This window comes from Mytilinidion resinicola, assembly GCF_010093595.1.
Source record: "Mytilinidion resinicola strain CBS 304.34 unplaced genomic scaffold BDZ99scaffold_14, whole genome shotgun sequence".
Classification (NCBI taxonomy): Eukaryota; Fungi; Ascomycota; class Dothideomycetes; order Mytilinidiales; family Mytilinidiaceae; genus Mytilinidion; species Mytilinidion resinicola.
The window spans coordinates 1,149,144-1,170,876 of NW_022985450.1; the positions used below are offsets into that span (position 1 = coordinate 1,149,144).

At 40.2% G+C, this 21,733-nt stretch overlaps 4 protein-coding genes across 4 annotated transcripts; all 4 read left to right on the forward strand.

Annotated features, from left to right (window-relative positions):
* Window positions 1–1,965: 1,965 nt before the first annotated feature.
* Window positions 1,966–2,550, forward strand: BDZ99DRAFT_573315 (uncharacterized protein; the record flags this gene model as incomplete). The annotated part of the gene is made up of 1 exon (XM_033728283.1): window positions 1,966–2,550. One exon carries the CDS (start codon window positions 1,966–1,968, stop codon window positions 2,548–2,550), a length of 585 nt encoding a protein of 194 aa, XP_033574469.1.
* A 647-nt stretch (window positions 2,551–3,197) lies between these two features.
* On the forward strand, window positions 3,198–3,859 carry BDZ99DRAFT_523119 (uncharacterized protein; the record flags this gene model as incomplete). Its single annotated transcript, XM_033725776.1, has 2 exons — window positions 3,198–3,528; window positions 3,600–3,859. 2 exons carry the CDS (start codon window positions 3,198–3,200, stop codon window positions 3,857–3,859), a joined length of 591 nt encoding a protein of 196 aa, XP_033574470.1.
* Window positions 3,860–4,107: 248 nt separating this feature from the next.
* BDZ99DRAFT_465361 (uncharacterized protein) lies at window positions 4,108–5,052 on the forward strand. The gene has a single exon (XM_033720527.1). The coding sequence runs from the start codon at window positions 4,156–4,158 to the stop codon at window positions 4,726–4,728; it is 573 nt and encodes a 190-aa protein (XP_033574471.1). The 5' UTR covers window positions 4,108–4,155; the 3' UTR covers window positions 4,729–5,052.
* Window positions 5,053–5,293: 241 nt separating this feature from the next.
* BDZ99DRAFT_478972 (uncharacterized protein) lies at window positions 5,294–6,418 on the forward strand (the record flags this gene model as incomplete). The annotated part of the gene is made up of 3 exons (XM_033722204.1): window positions 5,294–5,718; window positions 6,078–6,314; window positions 6,394–6,418. The coding sequence occupies 3 exons, from the start codon at window positions 5,294–5,296 to the stop codon at window positions 6,416–6,418; spliced, it is 687 nt and encodes a 228-aa protein (XP_033574472.1).
* Between the last annotated feature and the right edge of the window lie 15,315 nt (window positions 6,419–21,733).

Here is a 21,733-nt window from a genome sequence, read left to right on the forward strand (position 1 = left end):
GCATAAATATAAACTGCGGCAATAAAACCTATACGTGCTGGTTTACTGGCTTAGATCTTCTACAGAATTACTATAAAGTTGATAGAGATTCTCTATAAGCTTAGAACCTAGAAATCCGTGGTGGAAGCTCTACAGTTAATGAGCCGTTGCATTGAATTGTCCTACGGCTAGCTAATAATAAGGCCAGAGAGAAGAGAGAGAGAGGGGCGCCCGCGCTGCCGCAGCAGGTGCAGCCCTCTTAGCCAGCAGCTGCGCAGCCAACTATAGTGTTCCAAATTCCATAAGCACCTGCCCTAGTGCAGTACCCGTATTACTATAGGCAGGCACCGCCCTATAGTTAGTTTCCACCGCCGTACCAGACGCCCTACCCACCTCAATACTATAGCTATAGCCCTAGCCCTAGCCCTAGCCTTAGCCCTAGCGAGAGGTTATTACCTACCTATAATAATCCGGAGGATATAATAAGCGAGTTCTTTAATATTTAGTTAGTTGGGCGGCGTAGATAGTTATCTAAGGATAAAAATCTGTTTCTAAAGTATAGAGATAAGATGGCAGAGCGTGGCTACTATATAGACGATCTAAGGGATAAAAGCGGCATTACTATAGAAAGCTGGATAAGTTGGGGTTTTAAAGAAGGGCACCTTCAACGGCTTTAAACAGATTCACGGGCGTTTAAGATTAAGCGACGAGCAGGGTAGCTATAAGAATAGGGGGCATATTTTGGTTGATTTTAGGCGGTTCCTATTAATATTTTAATGCCTTGTAGTCCTATTAATACCTGCAGGTGTCACGGAAATTCACTAATTATGTAAACCTTTAAACAAGTGCGCAAGCTTACTCCCTTTCTTTACTACTACAGCCTGTATATCCAGCATGCTAAATAAAGTTAACAGCCACCTTACAAAGGCGTAGCTGCCCTAGAGCGAACTGCAAAAAGGCCCTAAAGTTGTTAAACTTAGTGGCCAGCTTGTTGTTCCTTTTCATCCAACTCTTAAGCATGCTAAAGGTCTTCTCAATTAGGTTTATATCTGGCGAATACGGCGGCAAGTAGGAGAGCTCAACGCCGTGCAATTCGCATAGATCTTTTACCTCCTTTGAATGGTGGATAGATGCGTTGTTAAGAATAATCCGTGGCTGGCGTCCAGGCCCAAAATCTAGCTGTGGAATAACAGAGAACTCTAGCCAAGTTGTGAAGAGATCACGATTTACTCCACCCTGATAAATAAGGGGTGCATCTAGGTAACCCTTGTGCGTTAGGGCCGGCAGTATACTCCACCTCTTAGACCTCTGGAGAGGTACAAAATTAATAGGTGAAAGGCCAAGGGGTGCCCAGCCCTGTTTCCGATCGCCCGTTCTCTTATTGCTGGCGCTCTCGTCGACAAAGCATAGGTCCTCTATAGCCCACTCCAACTGGCGTCCTCTCCATGTAGCCCGGAGGAGAGCTGATTGCTGAGCAGCTCGCTGCTGAGTGATCTTTCTAGACTACTGATTGCGCTCAAGAACGCGATAAATCGTCCACTTAGAGGCCTCGACGACAAACTCATCGAATACTACCTGGCGTACTTCATCAAGATACGCAGTAGGTTGGTCTTGTAGGTAAGAGAGAACAAACGCCTCTTGCGTAGGCGTAAGGGTCCTTGGCCGGCCGAGCTTCATAGAGGGCGGAGCATAGAGTTCCCCCCAGAGTTCGAGGTTGAGGCGCATTCTCGCGATAGTTTTCCGGCTCACTTTGGTGCATTTGCTAATGTATCTAACGCTCTCATCTTGTTCTAGGCGTATACGGATCTCGTTGGCTACGTGAGGGCTAATGCGCTGCCCCATGGCATCAAAATAGTGAATAGAAATTGACGTTTCGTGGAGAAATGGGGGGGGAGGGGGGTGATCCCTGTGATTTTGGGTGTGTTGAGCGGGGAAAAAAATTCTCGGCTACAGGGGGGGGGGCGCGCGCATTTTGCACAAGACTCTATGAAAGCTGCGAGCCCACGCACTCCACACCGCGAACAGGATGTACACCGCGAACGGGATGAATTGTCAGCTACCGACTGCAATGGCCGCAGCAACGGCCAACCCAACTCCGCCGACGTCGGCCTCATCCCCATGAACGCTGGGACCTCGCAAGTACCCGGCGTGACAGTTGGTAGCTCAACCTCTTTCATTATTGATGCAACCAGAATCAGGTCCGACAGTACCAGAAGCGACCTCCAACTAAACTTCTTGCAGTCAACACAACGCGATAAAGGCGGGACGAATGCCGTGAAGCCATCTGAGGGCGACATCAAAAATATGCTTCAGGTATTAGTAGAGCTAAGTCAGCTTCAAGCTTCACCGAAGGAATTGGACAGGCAACAGGCAGGGCGATTTCTGGAAACACTTCAGGATGCAGAGCGGGATGTCCTTGCAAGAATTGATGTGAGCGAGGTAGAGAAGGCAAAAGTACACCAAAAATATGGCGGTTTGACGGGACAGTTGTATTGCCACTTTTGGGCTTCGAAGTGCAATCCTGACCAGCTTATGTTTATTATGTTTATTGATGGACTGTTATCGAACTGAAGTGGAACATTTTCTTGAGCTACATTCATATTTTATGTATTCCTATCCCGACAAGTACACTCGAGGTTACATCCTCTTTGTAACTTTACTTTCACACAAGTGCAGCTTAACCTCACGTGGTCAGGCGTCTAAGATACCGCGGCAACGGCAGGATGATTGTAAACGTCGTATGTGCAAGATGATTTCGAACCTTCTTGATAGCATGTCGTTTCACTTCCTCCCATAGATATTTCATATTAGTGTTTGATGAAGGACAGAAATAAAGGCATGAACGTCGTGATCGTAGCTGGAGCGGACGCGATGTAGCTGCGGAAGACCCCGTAGTGAAGGCAAGGACGCGATTTGGACGGACACGGGATCTCTATGCATGAGGGTGGCGTAACAAGTGAGCGCCCCCTAGAGGATTTCATCACCGCTGTCAGTAAAGCCAAGGCACGGGATGGCGGGAGGGTCGGCTCCCCAAATTTGACGAATTGGATCAGGGGGAAACATAATTTGCTTCTCCCTGCTATTTGAATGTTATATCAACCACATTGCCCGACGCAGCTAAGAGGTCCTTCAACTCGTTGCCTTCCCGCTGCATTTCAGCGGTTGCTCTCCTGCGCTTTCTAGTTACATACTTTTACGTCCTTCAAACTCTAGCCAACATGGCCGGGTATGAACTGCATCAAGGGCATCTAGCCTCCTTAGAACATCCTTCGCCGTATTCAAGTCCCCAGACAGGCGCCGGTGGCCAGAAGCGGCCAGCCGAGCCACAACATCATCTCAATAGTAATGTTTCTAGCAATTCCATAAAGAAACCGAAGAGGAAGTCCATCTCGATAGTACGGCTAGCCCAGCCCAGCATGCGTCTGATATCGAACACCTACCGTGAATGTAGGCCTGCGGTGCCTGCCGCTTTCGAAAAACGAAGTGCAGCGGAGAGGTTCAGTGCCAGTTGTGCAGAGCGCAAGGCCGAGATTGTGTGTACAAGCATCAGTAAGACATGCCACCTCCTTCAAATGCATGCTCCGCTGACCGCTTAAGAAGAAAGAGGTTGAGCAAGACAGAAACGAAAGAAATTCTACTGGACATTATCGCGAGTCTAAGGAGAATAGAGATTAAACTGGGTATTGGGAACAGCCCCGGGAACTGGGCTAGCACCCCAGATATTGCAGCATCTCCTACCTTTGGAAGGCCAGCTACACTGGATGAACCCGGCAAAGGCCAAGGTGCTTTATCACCGAGCATCGAGTCTGTCCAAGGGAACAGTTCGGCTGCTATTAGTCCGCAGCCTAGCCAGCACGAGGACTCACCCCTTACACCGTGAGCGGTGATTGTCGCCTCTCGTGGCCCGAGTGGGGCTTGGCAAGCCGACTTATTTTTGGAATCAGCCCAGCGTGACTTCATTACCCTCACGATAATTACTACTCACACGACCACATCGGCCACGGCTGCGCCCAAGATCATTATACTACAGGCGCTCTGCATTAGCACACTAACCTCCTCTTTCCTTCTGCAATGGACACCACCCCCGAAGATCATGTAGCAACACCAAAACCAAGACTTCGCAGGGCAGCATCCCCAGACTGGGGTTCAGAGGGACCCCCACGCGTGATGCTTCAAATGGGGGCCCGTATAACACGACTCGGCGATGACCAGATCGGAAAATCTGGCAGTAGAGTACGCCCGCGGGAGGAGGCCGCTCTAAGGCTCGTGGGCAACCAGACGGATGTTCCGGTCCCTGAAGTGTACTTCGGTACCTACAATGAGAACCATGGCGACCTATTCATGAGCATCATTCCAGGATCGCCTCTCAAGGACCACTGGGATACTCTCGATGAGAAAACAAAGGAGCGTCTCTGTCGCGACATTTGGAGCCTGATCGGAAAGATTCGACAGATCCCGAAACCACCCGAATTCAAAGACTTCTTCCTTTGCTCTGCCGACGGGACTTGCAGCCAGGACGTGTATATCGAAGATCTCAAGTCTCCTCCCCAGCCTCTTATCGATGATGCTGCCGTCCGAGCTCGGATATTTGAACGCTACTATCACTTTTATGGCCGAAGATATACCAAAGAGGAGATACTTGCTATGCTTCCTAGCTCTCAGAGCTCCGTCTTTACGCACTGCGACATAGCGCCAGGAAATATCATGATCGACGACCATACTCACAATATCACTAGGCTTATTGACTAAGAGTTTGCTAGCTAGTATCCAGATTATTAAGAATATCTAAGAATCCATAAAGCTGTTAACAATGACGATTGGCGGGACTGGATGCACCGTACAGCACCGCAGAAATGGGATTTGGCAGGTTTCGTCGCAGTGAGTAGAGTGCTGTTCTGAGGTCCGAAGATAGAGGACGTTCTCGGAGGGGAAGGGTTAGTAGGGAAATTTGTGCACTCCAATTGAGACTGTACGATCTTTGAAGGTTGTAAGATACGGGAGACGTCTCGCTTTGAATGGTGAGCACTGAACTTGATTGTGAGGATGCGGAACTGCGCTGTGACCAAATCCTGGCCCGATCGAACTATTGTCTCCATCTCTGCGGGTGCTGGTGCAATTCTCACCGTTGTCGTCATATCTCGACGTTTATTTCTGAAAAGGCCTGTTAATGTTATCAAGTCTCTAAAGGATACCGTGCTTCCTAGCCTTCAGCCTCACGAACCTTGTTTTCTCCCATGCCAGGAACTATAAAGACGAGATGGCTCCACTGATGATTCCTTATTGTTCTCTCCAAGTTCTTTTTTGCATCCATCCCATGTTTTCTCAGTACAGCAAGCAAGATGCCTTCCCTCCACCACCGTATCTCTATCCTCCTCGGCCTCCCTGCCTCCCTGCCTCTACAGTAGCCTTCAACTTCGATCTCCCCAAGCCGACCCTAATCCTCCAGGACTACTCCCTAGACGGCTTTACCCCGAAGCCCACCGCCGCCGCGCTCCTTGAACTGCGAAAACGCGGTTCAGGCGTTTGCGCGTACCTCAGCGGCTCCGTCGACACCACGATTACTTGCGGTGACGGGGCTTGCGGCTACGATCCGGATGTCCACTGGTGGGGCTGCTGCGACGGCGAGTCCAAAGGCACCCCAACGGGCTGCCCTATCATCACCAAATGCGTGCCCCACAGCCTCTACAACTCGTGCTCGCTGAATCCGTCGTGCTCGGCTGATCAAGGGCTAACGGCTTGGTATGTACCCTACTGTTTGCGAGCCAGATCTCTGCCAGCTCCCCATCAACTCATTAACTCATATGAGCACCTCACTCACCATCTCCAGCGCCGACACCGATCTCCCCTTCTGCGCCACCAGCTCCGTTTCACTCGGGTTGTAACAGCTACAACCTAGGATCAACAACTCATACGGTTCACGGTCACCTACGTACAGGCACTCCCCCCCTTTTTCTCTCTTCTTGATTCCCGTTCTTTGGTTGGTTGCTACTAGCGCGCACTCAGCGTGGCGAGGCCCTCTGTTCAGTTACACCAGGGTCCTCTTAGCAGTGTCCATTCCTTTCAGCTGGCCTCTATTCAGCTGAGCTGATAAGACCTAGGGGGTGGGCCATTTCCTATCAGTATATATTCGGCCCGTACGGCCACTACAATACAAGCAGAGTTTACATCAATTTCAACCTCAGTTTAGGTGGACCTGTCCGTAGCGATTTCGATCGCCTGTCAACATTCCTGTCAGGCCTAACAACATCTACCCGGGGTTTAGAACAAGATATTATGGATGAATGGGTAACTTTGAATTTCCATATACGCACCACTAGGGAAAAACATAGACCTAAGTAAGTCGCTTGTCACTGTCCACACATGCTCCCGAGTTTCCGCACTTCCCCAGTACCGTATCTAGCTATCCCATTAAAGGTTGCTTCTTAGTGCTGGGAGATAGTTAGATAATGCTTGTCCGTATTTATGAATAGAAAATCTTTTATATTTGGCCCCTAATGTTTGCGATGTGCTCTATTAAAATAGATATCAATCTTTGCACTCGCTATAAGACGGATAGATTCAAGGGTACACGGAGTAACGGAAAGCACCACCCTCTGTTGTTGAAATTTAAAGTTATGCAAAATCTTTACCGATAACTGTAGCTATTGCAAGCTGATTGTTCGAATCGGTTTTGTATTAATATTGTTTTGAGGAAATATTTTAGTTGTTGGTCCATGGCCAGATAGATCTTCTACCCTTACTGTCGGATTACAGAGAGAAGCAGTTCTGTGTTGATTTGAAGAGGCAGAAGGCCCGTATATATAGCCCCTTGGAGGAGGGAGGGGGGTGTACTCCCCCTGTACAGATATGGAAGGATGAAACCACTTAAAGGCTGCCTAGTTTCAACCTAGTTTCAACCTGAGGCTTACCAAAAGGGAAAAGTTGGTTCATTATCGAGTATATTTAGAGCGGCTGTATGAAATTGCTTGGGCTATGTAACGTAAAGGTCTGGATTCTTCCCCTTAGCTAATTCGCCACTTGCGAGTATTTATGCTCGCTCTAAGTTTTGCTCCTCCACTATTTTGCCATCTTTAGCAGCTTGACCCGGCTTGACCATCAGTGATCTTGTTGGACTGGACCGGAGTGGAGCGAACTGGAGTGGAGCGCCCTACAACCTGGAGTGGAGCTGGCTCTTACTCGCTCCTGGATGGAGTGGAGCCGAAGGTCCTGGAGCTCCTGGAGCTCCAATTGGAAATCAAAATCTCGTGATAGATTTCGTGGTGTTGAGGTTCAGCAGCCCGTGCAGCCCGTGCAGCCCGTGCAGCCCGTGCAGCCCGTGCAGCCTGCCCGTTTTGCATGCAGCCTAGCCTAGCTAGACTAGCCAGATTAGAAAACAGGGGATTCTGTCCTATTTTTAGTGAGCTAGCGCGTAGTTTATTGACCTAATCCCCTGAGAAGTTATCCTGCCCGTCTTACGCATTCCTGCACGCGTTTTTGAAGTTATTCGCACTCCTGTTTGTATCAGCACCGCTATAGCCAAACCCGTACGCCCTCTTTGCTCTCTCGCTTAGGCCCTTGGTGTAGCACCTACAGCATAGTTTATCCTTGCCCCAAAATCTATTAATCCACACCGTAATAAGGCTGTAGAGGTGGGCAAGTTCCGGATTACTGGCAAGATGTATATACGTTGCAAGGACCTTACTAGTAACACTAGGGCTTATCGGATGCAAACATTGCACTGCTAGAAGTGGGGGAAGGACGTTTAACTTAAGGAGAGGATAATTAGAAGTGGTACTATCTACTACTGCTATCTTTATAAGCGTATAAACAGATATTAGGAGCTGCTAGTTATCTTAACAGGCAGGTCTACTGCTACAGATTACCTTATTAAGGTCTACTAGATAGATAAGCAGACGGGCCTGCTATATATGCGTCCACCTATAGCCTTAAATTAACCTAACCTCTACAACTATAGTAAGCTGCGGCGGCTTAGTATAAGGGTAATATTTAAGATGTTTAAGCGGCTGCTTATATAGTAGATTATTTACTATTATATTACATTTTTCTAGTTTAAAAATATCTACTTCTATAGGGTGTTAGAGTTCCTATATTTAGGTCTTAATAAGTACCTACTAAAGGCAGCTTTAACAGTTTAAAAGTAGGTAACTAATACCTAGTAAGAGTAGAAAGGATAAGCTAAAAGCAGAGCTAAGGTGCGCTTATAGCGCAATTTTGCTCTTTTTTAATTTTTAGATGTTGCTAAACAGTTATACTATACTTAAAGTATATAGCTACTTTATTAGCAAAACCGGCAGGTAATATATAGTAGTCTTGGCGCTTTATAAGGTTTTTAGTAACTATAGCAGCAAGAATATAGCCTAGAGATTACTAGCTATTATTTAAGACTATAGCTTCTAAGAACGCGTTAGTTATTTTATAGCAGATAACGCGGAGTTAAATAATATAGCAGTAGACCTTATTCTGCGGATTTTATACCTAAATATATTTATAAAGCATTATAAAGCTTATTACCTACGCTACTTTAGCTATATTATAAACCTTTGCGCGCAGGACTTTATTATTAGCTAGGACGCGGATAAGATCTATAGATAAATCTAGGTGGCGTACTAGAATTAAAACTATAGCAAAGTATAGTAGCTTTAGAAGCAGTAAGGGTTAATTAGCTTAATATAGAACCTTATATAGTATATATAATTAGGCAGTAGCTATAATATATAGTGGCGTTATAGCTGCTGCCTAATTATATATAATTGCAAATTTAGTAAATATTATAGTGCTGGAAAAATAGATAATCTAAAATCCGGGGTTTTACCGGGCCTTCTAAACCTTAACACTACAGCCCTAGGGCTAATTTAATACTTTAGCTTATCTAGAATAACTAAATGCAATAGAATTTACTATTTATAGCTATTAGCCGCTTCCTTAACTATAAAGAATATATCTAGAAGTTCTATAGAATATATAAACTAAATAATAATATAAAAAAACTTTAGAAGAATAATATACTAAAGCTAAAGTACTAGAAGTAGCTTAAGCACCTCTATAATAGCCTGGAGGCCTTTTATAAAGCTATTCTAATAGTTAAGGTATTATCACAGTCTCGGGCGGCAGGATTGCCCTAGCTAGCTCGGGCAGGTAGGTAGAAGTAATAACTGAATTCACTACGTGTTCTATAATGCACGGCAGGCAGGCGGGTTGAATAACAAGACGTAGCTCAAGGAGCTACAAGGAGGCAGGGCGGCGGTCGGCAGGTATACTCCTGCCAAGGCTCGCATAGGCCCTTGCAACAAGGCCTCTCGCCGGGTCCTAACATCACGTGTTACGCTGTGCAGCAAGCTTCACCGTTCAAGCCGTGACAGGTATAAGGGAAGAGTATACAGCAGGGGGCTTATAGATGGAATTAACGACTTCGTGTATTAAAAGACAAATTCTTAAGGAATTATAATGCGTGGCCTAGGGCTATATATACCCCGGCTTAAGCGAGCACGTAACTTATAGAGGCCTTGCAGGCTATACGCCTACGCAGGCAGGCTGTATAAATTGGAAAGGATATATTTATATTCTATCTTATAGCTATATACTATAGGTGCTCCGGTTACCTTATACTACCTCCCCCTTTAAAAAGGGTTTAACCCGAACCTATATAGCTTTATTAAATAAACCTTGCAATTCTATAGGGAAAAATAGAGGAACTAAGAGTACTATAGTAATAGAATAGTCGTATATTACTAGCTAAAGCCCTGTATAATAGCAGTGTATAGGTTTAAGATTTAGGCGCTAGTAGCTGGTGTAGGCGCCGTTATAGGTATAAAGCCTAATACTTAGGAGAAGCGTAGTGCCTATAAAACTTATATAATATTACTGTAATTTTATATTAGCAAGTAATAGGTTATAGTAGTTGGCCTTTTAATATGCAGTTTACGTTCTCCGTATATAGTAGTTACCTAATTTAGCATTGCTGTGCGGCCGAGATCGCATCGTGGCGTAGAACGGCAAGGCTGCGTGGCTAGATACGGTGTATAATACGTGCGTGGCACCTGTATATATATATAGGGTGTTTTAAACTAACCTCTAATTTTATAGTATAGAATGCGTCTAATAATTGCTTAATAGTATAATTACTATACTCTACTATAAGGTTAGGGCAATTAAAAGGGCTAAATCTAGGTCTATAACAATTGCTATTATAAAGTAGAGTTTTCTAGTATTAGTAATCCGGAGATATTATAGCTCCGGTTTTTAGTGCTATTACGTTGCTTTTACTGCTTAGGAGTTTAATTCCCAGCGCGCTTTTTTTTTTTGCTCTTCTTAACAGCTTTTTTATACTAGTTTCCTATACGCTAAATACGCGCGTGTATATAGGCCCCTGGAGAGTATTAGTAATATAAGCCTTTTTTATCCTAAAGGCGAATATAAGTTTAGCCCCGGTTATCGGCGCAGCTCTATGCTATATATTATGCATACACAGGGGGCGCGCCTAAAAGGAGAAATATATAATAGGGAGGTAGTACTAATATTATTATGCTTTATACGTGGAATTATCCTTAATAGACCCTTAGGCCTGCGGGACTTTAGTGCTGCTGTTTAGATGTCCTTGCGTATAATAAACTAAAAAGGTTTACTAGTGTCGCGTGCGTATATAATATATCGGCGCTATAATCTAGCAGTCTGCGCCCGTGTAATCTGGCGGACCCTAGGATAGATTTTAAGTATAAGAACTTTATCTAGGCGCTCTCTACTCCCTTTCCTCTATACTCTACTTTTTAGGAAGTCTTCTAAGCTTTTATATCTCTTCTCTACCTTTTTTAAGGCTCTCGGCTTCTATACTTTATTACTAATAAAATAGTGGACTTTAAAGATATTTCTAATATTCTTATTATAAAAGCTAATAAGGTGCCTAACCACCTTATTCCTTAGCCTTTTTACCTGCGCAACTTCTATATGCGCTATATCTAGAGCTTTATTAGAAAGATATATAAAAAGATCTTGGCTTTATATAAGTATAAGAGTCCGCATAGCAAATATAATAAGTGTAGCTCTGGTTATTATAACTGTATTTTAGTAAGTAGGCTATTACTAGGAAGATAGATAATAGCTAACTACTTTAGGTTCCTCTGGAGTTCTATTATGCTGCGCAGTACCTTATATATATACTAAAGTATATAAAACTGCTAAGGGGCATTCTAATAAAAAGACCTAAACTTACTATTTTAAGCAACTATATAACTATATAAAGAAGTTTAGTTCTTATATAAACGCCTTTAATAAAGCTAAGAGCACTAAAATTAAAGCAGCTGGCAGCGTGGAGTTATTTACCTATACTTGGCAGAAATTACTAGAAGCTTATATAGAAAGGATAAAGGTAAGTGCAATTCTGCTATAAAGCGCGTGTAAAGTATTTGCTAACCTTCTGCTAGCTAGAAATTAGCTATATAGGTTGTATAGCTTTAATAAATAAGGTTATTAACGCTAATATAAAGCGGTATCTGTTTAAGCAGATAATTCCCTATAAAAGGCGCTTTATCTACTATAGCCCTGGGGCTAAGTAGGAAGGCTGTTAGGTTCGTGGCTGGAAAAGGGTTATATTGCTATTGACGAGGTTGCGTGGAGGGAAATAAGGCTCCGGCCACGAGCCTGCTATATAGTTGAGCGCGCGCCGGCAGAACCCCGGGCGGCGGAAGAACCCTCGGCCCGCGATCACGTGACGTCCGTGCACGTGATGACCTGCGGCCTCGATGACTACCAAGAGAATGCTAAGGAACAACGTGATAAAGGCATAGGGATAATAGCATAGGAATAGAATTATACCCTAAGGAGTTTTAGAATTAATATAGAGATACCTAATTCTATACTATATTAGCTTCTAGATAAAGTACAGCATAATATAGGGTTTCTAGTGCTATTCCTTTATCTGCTTAGGTTTATTCCTTAACCCTAGAAAATAACCTTGCCTTTTTAGGGCTAGAGTTAAGAGTGCTATTAGTTTAGTAGGCCTTAGTCTACGCTAGCGTTTTACCTGCGTAACGCCCGTTCCTATAGTACGCTTATATTCCTTAAGAACTTTTTAGCAATTAGAAAGTTCTAATTTATATATAAAGGAGTTCTAAGTATTATTATATTCTAGCTATTTAATTAGGTACTAGGTGCCTTAAGCCGTAGCTTTATAGTTAACAACAGCTTTAACTTCCTACGCGTTGTTCTAGTCTTCTAACTCTACTTAAAAAGGGTAAAATTCCCCTTTATATGCCTTATAGGGCTTAAGGAGTTATATATAGAAGATAAGATATAGGTATTATATAAAAGGAAAGAGCTCTAGCTTATAAGCTTAGGAGCCTACAGCCTTAAAATTTTTAAAAGAACCTAGAAACTTATTATCTAGTTTCTTATACAGGCGCTTAGTTTAAATATTCTTAGATAAAAGAAAAATAAGCTGCCCTTCTACAAAGTACTTTAGTAAGCGTGTGCAGTTATAGTACTTCTGCTAAAGCTCCTAAGCGTGCTTAAGGTTTCTTATAGCTGCGTTGCGTGCGTTTTATATATAAAGGAGATGCGCGTCGGCTCTCTATATATTCTTAGAGAAAGGGTTAGAAAATATAGTATTGGTCTTTTTAGGAATATTACCCTGCTAGTCGGACTCTAGTACACTATTAGGGAAAATTGGTTATATACTGTAGGCCAGTTTAATAGAGGTAAACTTAGTAGAGGTATATATCTTTAAATTATATGCAAACTCCGCGGTAGGAAGGTATTTAACCTAGTTATCCTGCTAGTAGTTTATAAATATTCTTAGGTATACTTTAAGCTCCTGATTTTATTGTTCCGTCTGCCTATTAGATTAAGAATAGAAAGCAGTGCTTAGCTTATACTTAATTTTAAGATTATAGTATACTTTACTCTAGTATTTACTTATAAAAACTGTTCCGCAGTCGGATATAAAGCTAATAAGGACTTCGGAGGTTAAAAATGCTTAAAATAATAGCTTTATAAGGGCTGCTAAGTTAATAGTCTTATAATAAGGAAGATATTAAACCAGCTTTATAAAGCGGTCGATTAGAACAAGTATACTATTATATTTCTTATTATTTAGGCCCGCCGACTCTAAGAGATTAGTAATAAAGTCTAAGAAAAAGTGTTTCTATAGCGCAGAAAGGATTTTAAGACTTTATAGCTCTCTATATAGGGCATGCTAATATATTTTATACTGCTAGCACAGATTATAGTGCTTAATATAGTTGCGAACGTCCTTTATAAAACCTATCCACGCGTACTTACGCCGGATAATATTAAGTATATAGTTAATACTGTAGTATCCCGCTATAGGGTTATTATAATTGCGCTTAAGGATCTTATTATAAAAAGGTATATACTATAGCATATAGACCTTTTTATTTCTTTAGAGAAGGTTATTATTATTAAGGTTATAGTTTAAGACGCCGGCAGGGAGATATCTACTATTTAATTGTCTAATAATATCTTTAGAGAAGATATCTTTTTCCTGTATTATATAAATAAAGTTAATAAATAACTTAGGTAGTTTCTCTGTAAATACCGTTTTAGTTAATATAGCTGCAACTGCTTAATACTAAGGAACGTAGGTTGCTGCGGCCTGTATTCTAGCAATCTTGCCGGCGCAGCGCACGGTAAGAATTATATAGGCGTTAAGAGGTTTATCTACCTATACTAGGGGTAATTCCCTAGGGTTTAATATAATTAGGTGACAATAGGAGAGATATATATAGTTAAGTTAAGCCTGTAGCTCCTTAGCACTATAATAGCAAGTATTGCTTACAGGCTTTACGCTTGCATTTTATAAGGTAGGGGTAGCAGCCCCTAATAAACCGCCCTTAAGGTTTATTACTTTTAACTTTTATTAAAGAGTAGGCAGTATAGTATTAAGGCCTATACGCTTACTATTCTTTTTAAAGCTATAGGTATAGTCTAGTTAGCAGGAGAGCCCGTCTGCAAGGTTTAAAACACCCGGCTTATACTTAATATTAAAATTAAACCGAGAGAGTTGCTCCGTATAGCGGGCCTGCCTTAGTAACAGCACCTTAGTGCTTATAAAGTACTTTAAGTTGTTATAGTTGCTAAGTATATAAATTATATATAAAGCGCTTTTAAGGTAGTGCTGCTAGTGCTTAAAGCACTCTATAATAGCATGCAGCTCCTTATTATAGGTGTTGTACTAAGTCTCTATATTATTAAACTTCCAGCTATAGTATATAATTAGGTGCCAGTAATTTTAATCCTGTTTACCTATCGCGCTTTAAACCAGTTAAAGAAGTATACCTAAATAGGTAAAATTGGATGCATCTATAATAAGTATAAGCGGCAATTACGGGTTATAGTGCCGGAGCACTAGTGCCTGCATAAACGCTGTATATAGCGTGTAAAACGCATGCGCTATATTATTAGGCTAGTTCTATAGCTTGTACCACTTTATAGAACCTTTCTTTAACTTCTTCCTTTTTAGTTTTAGAGTTGTTCTTTCCCCCCCTTAGGGGGGCCAAGAGGCCTGCAATATATGCGCGTTTAGCTTGCTTACTAGCTGCAAGAAATTCTAAATAAAGCGGCGGTAGAAGTTTATAAAGCCTAGGAACACCTGGATATTATAGTAGTTCTCTAGCTTAGGCTATTCTTTAATTACTTTAATACAGACCGGGTCTATAATAACGCCCTCTAGGGTAATAATAAACCCTAGAAACTTAATATATTTAGTATAGAAAGCGTATTTAGATGCTTTAGTATAGAGTTTAAACTTAAGTAGCTGTTTAAGAACTTGCTTAATATACTTAATATATTCCTTTTTATTCTTTAAGAAGATAAGAATATTATTAAAATAGATAATATAGGATTAGTTAAGGAGGCCGGCTAAAGCTTTATAAATATAGCTTTAGAATATTAACAGCGCGTTGGCTAGCCTAAAAGGCGTAATAAGGTATTTATAATAGCTATAGCGGGTGCAGAATGCAGTCTTCTACTTATTGCCTTCCTTTATATAAAGTCGGTAATACGCATTTCATAGATCTAACTTAGTAAAAATCTTTGCTTATAAGAAGTAATCTAGCATCTTACTAATAAAAGGGAGCAGGTATTAGTTCTTTATTATAATTAAATTAAGACTATAATAGTTAACACACAGCTGTATTATTCTATTAGCCTTTAGTATAAATAGGATTAGGGCACTAGCCTAGCAGGTAACTTACTTAGTTATATCCAGCCTTTGCTAAAAAAGCTTTCTAAGTACTTTTAAAGGATCTGCAGTTCTCTCTATAAAAGATTATAGATTAGCTTATATAGTAGTATTATACCTTCCTCTAAATTAATTATATAATTATACTTAGAGTTTTATAGTAGAACGCTTGCAAGGTCCTTTAAAAAGGCTTCTAGATACTAATAATAGTAATCTAGAATAGTCTATTCTGCTTATATTGCGGCGACTATTACTAATATATACGTATTAGGTAGCTATTGCAGGTTTAGGTGTAGTTTATATACGCGGATTATAAAAACTTATACTGTATTAACGTACTGTTAGTATAGAGGAGGGAGGTATAGTTCCGGGTTTCTATTACTACTACCCTAGGTGGTAAGGACCTCCTTAGGGAATAAATTAGGGAATGCGTAAATAGAGAAGAATGCCTTGTATTCCGCGCTGTATTTAAATTTGCCGGGGTGTAGCTGGTATAACTCCTCGCCCTTATCTAGGTTGTTAAGCAGATTTTATAATAAGTATACCTAAATACAGGTTTTAGAGATTTCGCCCCAGGCGAACGTCCCGTCACGGAAACTAATTATTGGATCTGCTTTTTTTAACTAATCCTATTTAAGAATTAGGTTATATCCTATAAACTTAGCTCCCTAGAAGACCTACAGACTAATAGTCCGGTTAATTAAATAAGAGTCTTTTACTTAGGTAAGAAGGGAATAGTAGTTAAAGATCTCTATTAGATTATTATTAAGGAAGGTGGCTATTAGCTTATAGCTTATATATAAAGCGGCGGTAAGGCTATAGCGTTCTATAAGGTTCTAATAGATAAAATTAAGTTAACAACCTATATTAAAGAAAGTATAGAGGTATTATAGCCTCTATAGGGTTTTAAGTATAATATACTATATAATTTTCTTTTAATTCCTATTAGTATCGGGCCCTAACTATAACTAAGAGAGTTCGGTAATTAGGGCAGTTAGTTTTTTAAACTGCTGTTGCCTTGCTTCCCCTATTTCCAGTTCAACTTCTAGTTATTACTAGTAGAGTCTTTACCCTTACCTTAGTAGCCCTAGTAAGGCGCTTATAAGCCGCCTATACTGCTAGTGCTGCCTTATTAGGGTGTAGATCTATTAGAAAGTAATATAGTATTACCCTTTTAATAGTCTCCGGAAAATAGGTTGCCCCTGCGGCGGTTAGTATTATTACCGCCGCTATTAGAACTATAACTACACTTTTTATTGCGCGTTGTAGTAGCAGCCTACTTAGCAGATCTAGATAATAAGGCCTTAGTAAGGCCCTTAATCTATTTTACCTTGCGGATATATATAAATAAATCCTTAGCTATAGTACCTTTTTTAAGGTTCTCTTACTTTAAAAGGGCAATTTTTACGGTTTTATAGATATAGCTATAGAAGAAGTCTACGCAAGAAGCCTTACTATAGAACGGCGTGTTATCTAGAAGTACCTTAGTATAGAGGATATACTAGAGAAATAAATTAAACTTCTAGTTCTCTCTCTAAAAGGCTATATAAAACGCGGTAGCTGTTTTAAAGTAGTAGATAGTTGGACTCTAAATATAGTCCTATATAATACGCCTTAAGTCTGCCTAAAAAAGCGGTAAGCTGTTATTTATAAGTATTTTAAGTTAATATTAGGTTTCCTTATAAAGGTTAACTATATTCTTAAGGCCCTATTAGGCCTATTAAGTGCATTAGTTGCTATCTATAAAAACAGCGCTAATTTTAAACTAGGACTCTATAGCTATACACTAAATATTATAGTTCTTCTAGGTAATTAAGCCTATAAGCAGCACAGGTAACTTTATAAAATATGCTAAGTTAATAGCCGCTTATTTAGCTTCCTTGCGAAGCGCAAACTATTTATCTAAAAAGGGGCTATACGCGCAGCATATATTATAGGGGGACCGAGGAGTTAATAGAGGAGGAGTAAGAATAGTTATAACGCTTTTATAACGCTTTTATTCTTATTCTTTATTAAGTTATTGCAGCTATAGTAGCTTTTATAGAATACTTAGCTATATATTTAGCAAGCTAATATTAGGCCTGCTCTAGAGGGGCCAGGATTAGCCCTTTATCTCTAGGGTTATCCTTATTATCGGCAGATATTTTCTGCGTATTATAGGACGCATGCGTTCTATCTGCAAGTTGCTGGCGAGTAATTAGGTCGGCTTTAGCTGTGTTAAGTTGTTCCGACCGTTTTCCCACAGTAGGGGCGGTGGAGGAGAATTCTCCGGAATTTATTATTTTAGCAATTAGGTTAGGTATAAGCTGGCTGCCTTCTATAAGGAAATATAAAGGATTTAAATATAAGGGAAAAGTGCACAGTAGGGGGCTTATAGATGGAATTAACAACTTTATATATTAAAAGACAAATTCTTAAGGAATTATAATGCGTGGCCTAGGGCTATATATACCCCGGCCTAAGCAAGCACGTAACTTATAGAGGCCTTGCAGGCTATACGCCTGCGCAGGCAGGCTGTATAAATTAGAAAAAATATATCTATATTCTATCTTATAGCTATATACTATAGGTGCTCCGGTCACCTTATATAAGGGTTATAAAATAATACTTAGTAATTACTTCTAAATGCTTAACTAGCTCTTAAACTCTCTGGATATATTATAATATAAATTTATAGAGTTATTAGAAGATACTATATAATATATAAGGGCCGTAGGCCTAAAACAATAGATTATATTAGGTATAAGAAGAATTTATTAAAGATCTAAACTACGAACACATGCTGCCTATATACCTTATTATTAAGAAAGTAATATAACTATCCTATCCTCCTCCGTATAGTATCGCCGTGCTGTATTATCGTGCTTATGCTATAATACCGCGCTGTATTATTATACCGCAATATAAAGAAGGCTCCGTAGGAGGCTACGTTAAAACGGAACGGATGCGTAGCTAATTAAGCAGCTGTTTAAGTAGCTAGGTTATAAAAATATATATTAGTATACGGTTTAATAAATTGGACAGGGCATGGCTATTACAGTAACCACCCGTGATACCTTACCCACTATAATTCGCCGATTACGTGTCTAGTCTAGCTCCTAGTCTAGATTATATCCTAGAACGTAGCCTAGATTACGTGACCTAGTCTAGGTCGTAGTCTAGGTTATAGACTAGATTACGTAGCGTTGTTACCTAATCTCGTATAGAGCTCGCGAGCTTATGCTATATACACGTTCCGCCGGCATATCTTTTTCGCCGGCGCTCTCGATTTCCTATTCCTTATATAACGTCTTAATTCCCTATATAGTAACGTGTTTAGCATCTAATTAAAGCTTTCTTCTAAGCTCTTAAACTCCTGCTTATAGCACTATTATAATAAGGGCAGCCTAGCTAATTCCTAGAAATAGAGGTTTAATCTTAGAATAGGTCCTAGTAACAGCTTATAAAATAGAATAGGTATATAGAACGGAATAGATAGAATAAAGCGTTGCAAATTAGATAAAGTAGAACGGCCTGGCCAGTTTTAGTATAGAATTTAAGTTCCTAGAATAGAACTAATTCTATACTAAGTTTATAAAACCGGCAGGCTACACGAGTTAGGTAGGCTATATATATCGGCACTATATTAGTTTAAATTAATATAAGGAACAAGCCGAGCCTTATAAGGTAGTTAATAAAAAAAGGAATATATACAGGGCGTAGCCCGTAATAATACCCCTTTTCTCCTAGTAAAATTTTTTTAGATAAGGATTAGACAGCTATAGGCCGACGTTTATACTTATATTTCTTAATAGAAGTTTTCGGGTAGTAATCTATCTAGTAAACAAGCGTTTTTTATAAACTTTTCCTAATAATTAAGAGCCTCTATATCCTTTATATTAACTGCATCTATATTATAAGGTAAGGTAAACCCCTTCTACTTAACTTTATATATTTTAGACTTGCCCCTTTTTTTTTTCTAATAGTATTCTTAGATAATATCCTTAATTTTATACTTTATTTCGCCTTTAATCTTAATAGGAGAAGGTTGTAAATTATCTGTTTCTTAGCTAGGAAGGGGATTTTAAGCCGCAAGGCGGAGTTAATTAATATAAAACATAGGTTCTATTCCAGGAGGTATATTAAGGCGTATAGTATATAAGCCTATAACCTTTATAATAGTATACTTAATATTTATCCAGTTAAGCTTTTTAAATAGTCTACTAAGTAATTAATGCTTACTATTACGGTATCGACCGCAACACCCTACCTACCGAAATTCTGCCGCAGATTGCTACAACTCCAGCAATCTGCACCGGCCTACTACTGTTGGCCGGCCTCCTGCCCTACCTGCCCTGCTCTGCTCCTGTTTTGCTTCCGCTTCCTATCCTATCCCGCTCCAGCCACCTACCGGCTGCCCCCTTTTCCTATTACCTAATCTGGTAAGAACCTCGCGTATACGCGTGCCACGCGCCGAAACGGCATAGAGGCCGTACGCCACGCGCTCGGCCACGCCCTTATATCCGGTGGCCCGTCTCCCGTTTTCCTATTCCTTATACAACGTCTTAATTCTCTATATAGTATTATATATAGCACCTAATTAACGCTCCTCTTTAAGCCCTTAACCTCTTACATATAGCGCTATTATAATATTATATTATATCTACTCTTACTACTATAAACACCCCTGCCAACCCGACTATAATACTTCTAGAGCTTATTAGCTCTATAAAGGAATAGCAGGCTGCTGTAATAGAAGTCCTGTCCGCCCAGAAATAGGAAATTGCTGCTCTGCGGGAGGAAGTAGCCGCAATTCGGTCCAAATCTACCCTTACTCTACTACTAGCGCCCGACTAATAATTTGCAGGGCCTTCTATTTATAAATCGAATAATAGCTTAATACCTGCTAATAATATAAACTGTATACAGACCCTAACTATTAAAGTTACTCCGCCAACTTTAACAGACTCCTCCCTAACAGCCGCCGCCCCGCCGACCCTAAAGACTAAACATCTAATTAACCCTCTAATATTTAAGGGGAGTTAAAAGAAACTCCTAATCTTTATCCGACGACTACAGTATAAACTAGAAGGAAATGCTAATTAATACCTAACTAAACATACTCGCCTGCTATACGCTTACTCTTAATTAGAATCTAACCTATTAATACTTATTAACCCCTTAATAGACTAAGATATCTATACTATTAATTAACTTGTCCAATTCCTGCAGGCTATATACAGCAATCCGAACTAGAAACTTATATTCTTAAATTAACTCTATATACTAAAGTAAGAAAGGCGTGCTTTTATATCGTACTTTACTAAATTCTAATAACTTGCCGCTAATATAAATCTAAATAAAGCTGGCCTAATAACTTAGCTCTAATACTCCCTTTCTAATAAACTCTACTGTGCAATAGTTAGCGCTACTACCCCGGATAATCTAAATAATTATACTAACTTAATCGCGAAGTATAATAATAATCTATAATTCCTGCCCGGCTAACCCTTTTAATATTCCCCTCTATTATAAAAAAACCTAGATATAATAGAAATTAATATATCTAAATATACTCTAGCCGGCTTAGCCGAATAAGATAAATATTATTAAAAGGGCCTCTGCTTTAAATGCGGAAAGTATAGCTATATCTCCCGCAATTGCTTTATCCCCTGACCCGAACAAGATTAAGAATATCTGTAACTAGGAAGTCCCCTATAATATTAAGGACGTATAAGCCTTTATTAGATTTGCAAACTTCTACTAATAATTTATTAACAATTTCTCTGGCCTGGCCGCTCCCCTAATTATATTTATAAAAAAGGATGTTCTGTTCCGGTTTAATAAGCCCTGCTGTGCGGTATTTAAACAACTTAAGACAGTATTTACCACCGCCCCAATTCTCTATTATTTCGACCCTAAACTGCCGATTATTATTAAGGCTAATTTATCCGACTATATAAATACTAGAGTGCTCTCGCAAATAGATAAATAAGGAATACTCTAACCTGTAGCCTACTTCTTAAAACAATTAAGTTCTGCTAAATATAACTATAAAATCTATAATAAGGAACTCTTAGCAATTATCTAATGCTTTAAATAGTAGCGGCCTAAACTAAAAGGCGCAGTATTTCTAATTTAGGTTCTTAGTAACTATAAAAACCTACAGTACTTTATAACTATAAAGTAGTTAAGCTACTAACAGGCTTATTAGTCTAAATACCTGTCCTAATTTAACTTTTTAATTACTTACCAACCTAGTAAGTATAGTAAAAAGCCTAACGCCTTAACGTATTATACGCAAGATGCGCCTGTGCAAGAAGAAGCTCGAGCAGCCTAAAATTAGATACTGCTCCGTCCTAACCTGTTCACGCAGTTAAATCTAATAGAAACTAACTAAATAATTTAGGAGATTATTAAGGATAAATACCTAAATAATAAGTTTATCTAGGAAGTTCTAGAAATATTATGCTCCGGAGTTGTCACGGTATCGACCGCGACACCCTACCTACCGAAATTCTGCCGCAGATTGCTACAACTCCAGCAATCTGCACCGGCCTACTACCGTTGGCCGGCCTCCTG

Bases quoted from the DNA above. Each gene is read 5' to 3' on its own strand.
- BDZ99DRAFT_465361 (XM_033720527.1), top strand. From the start codon at position 4,156: ATGGGGGCCCGTATAACACGACTCGGCGATGACCAGATCGGAAAATCT.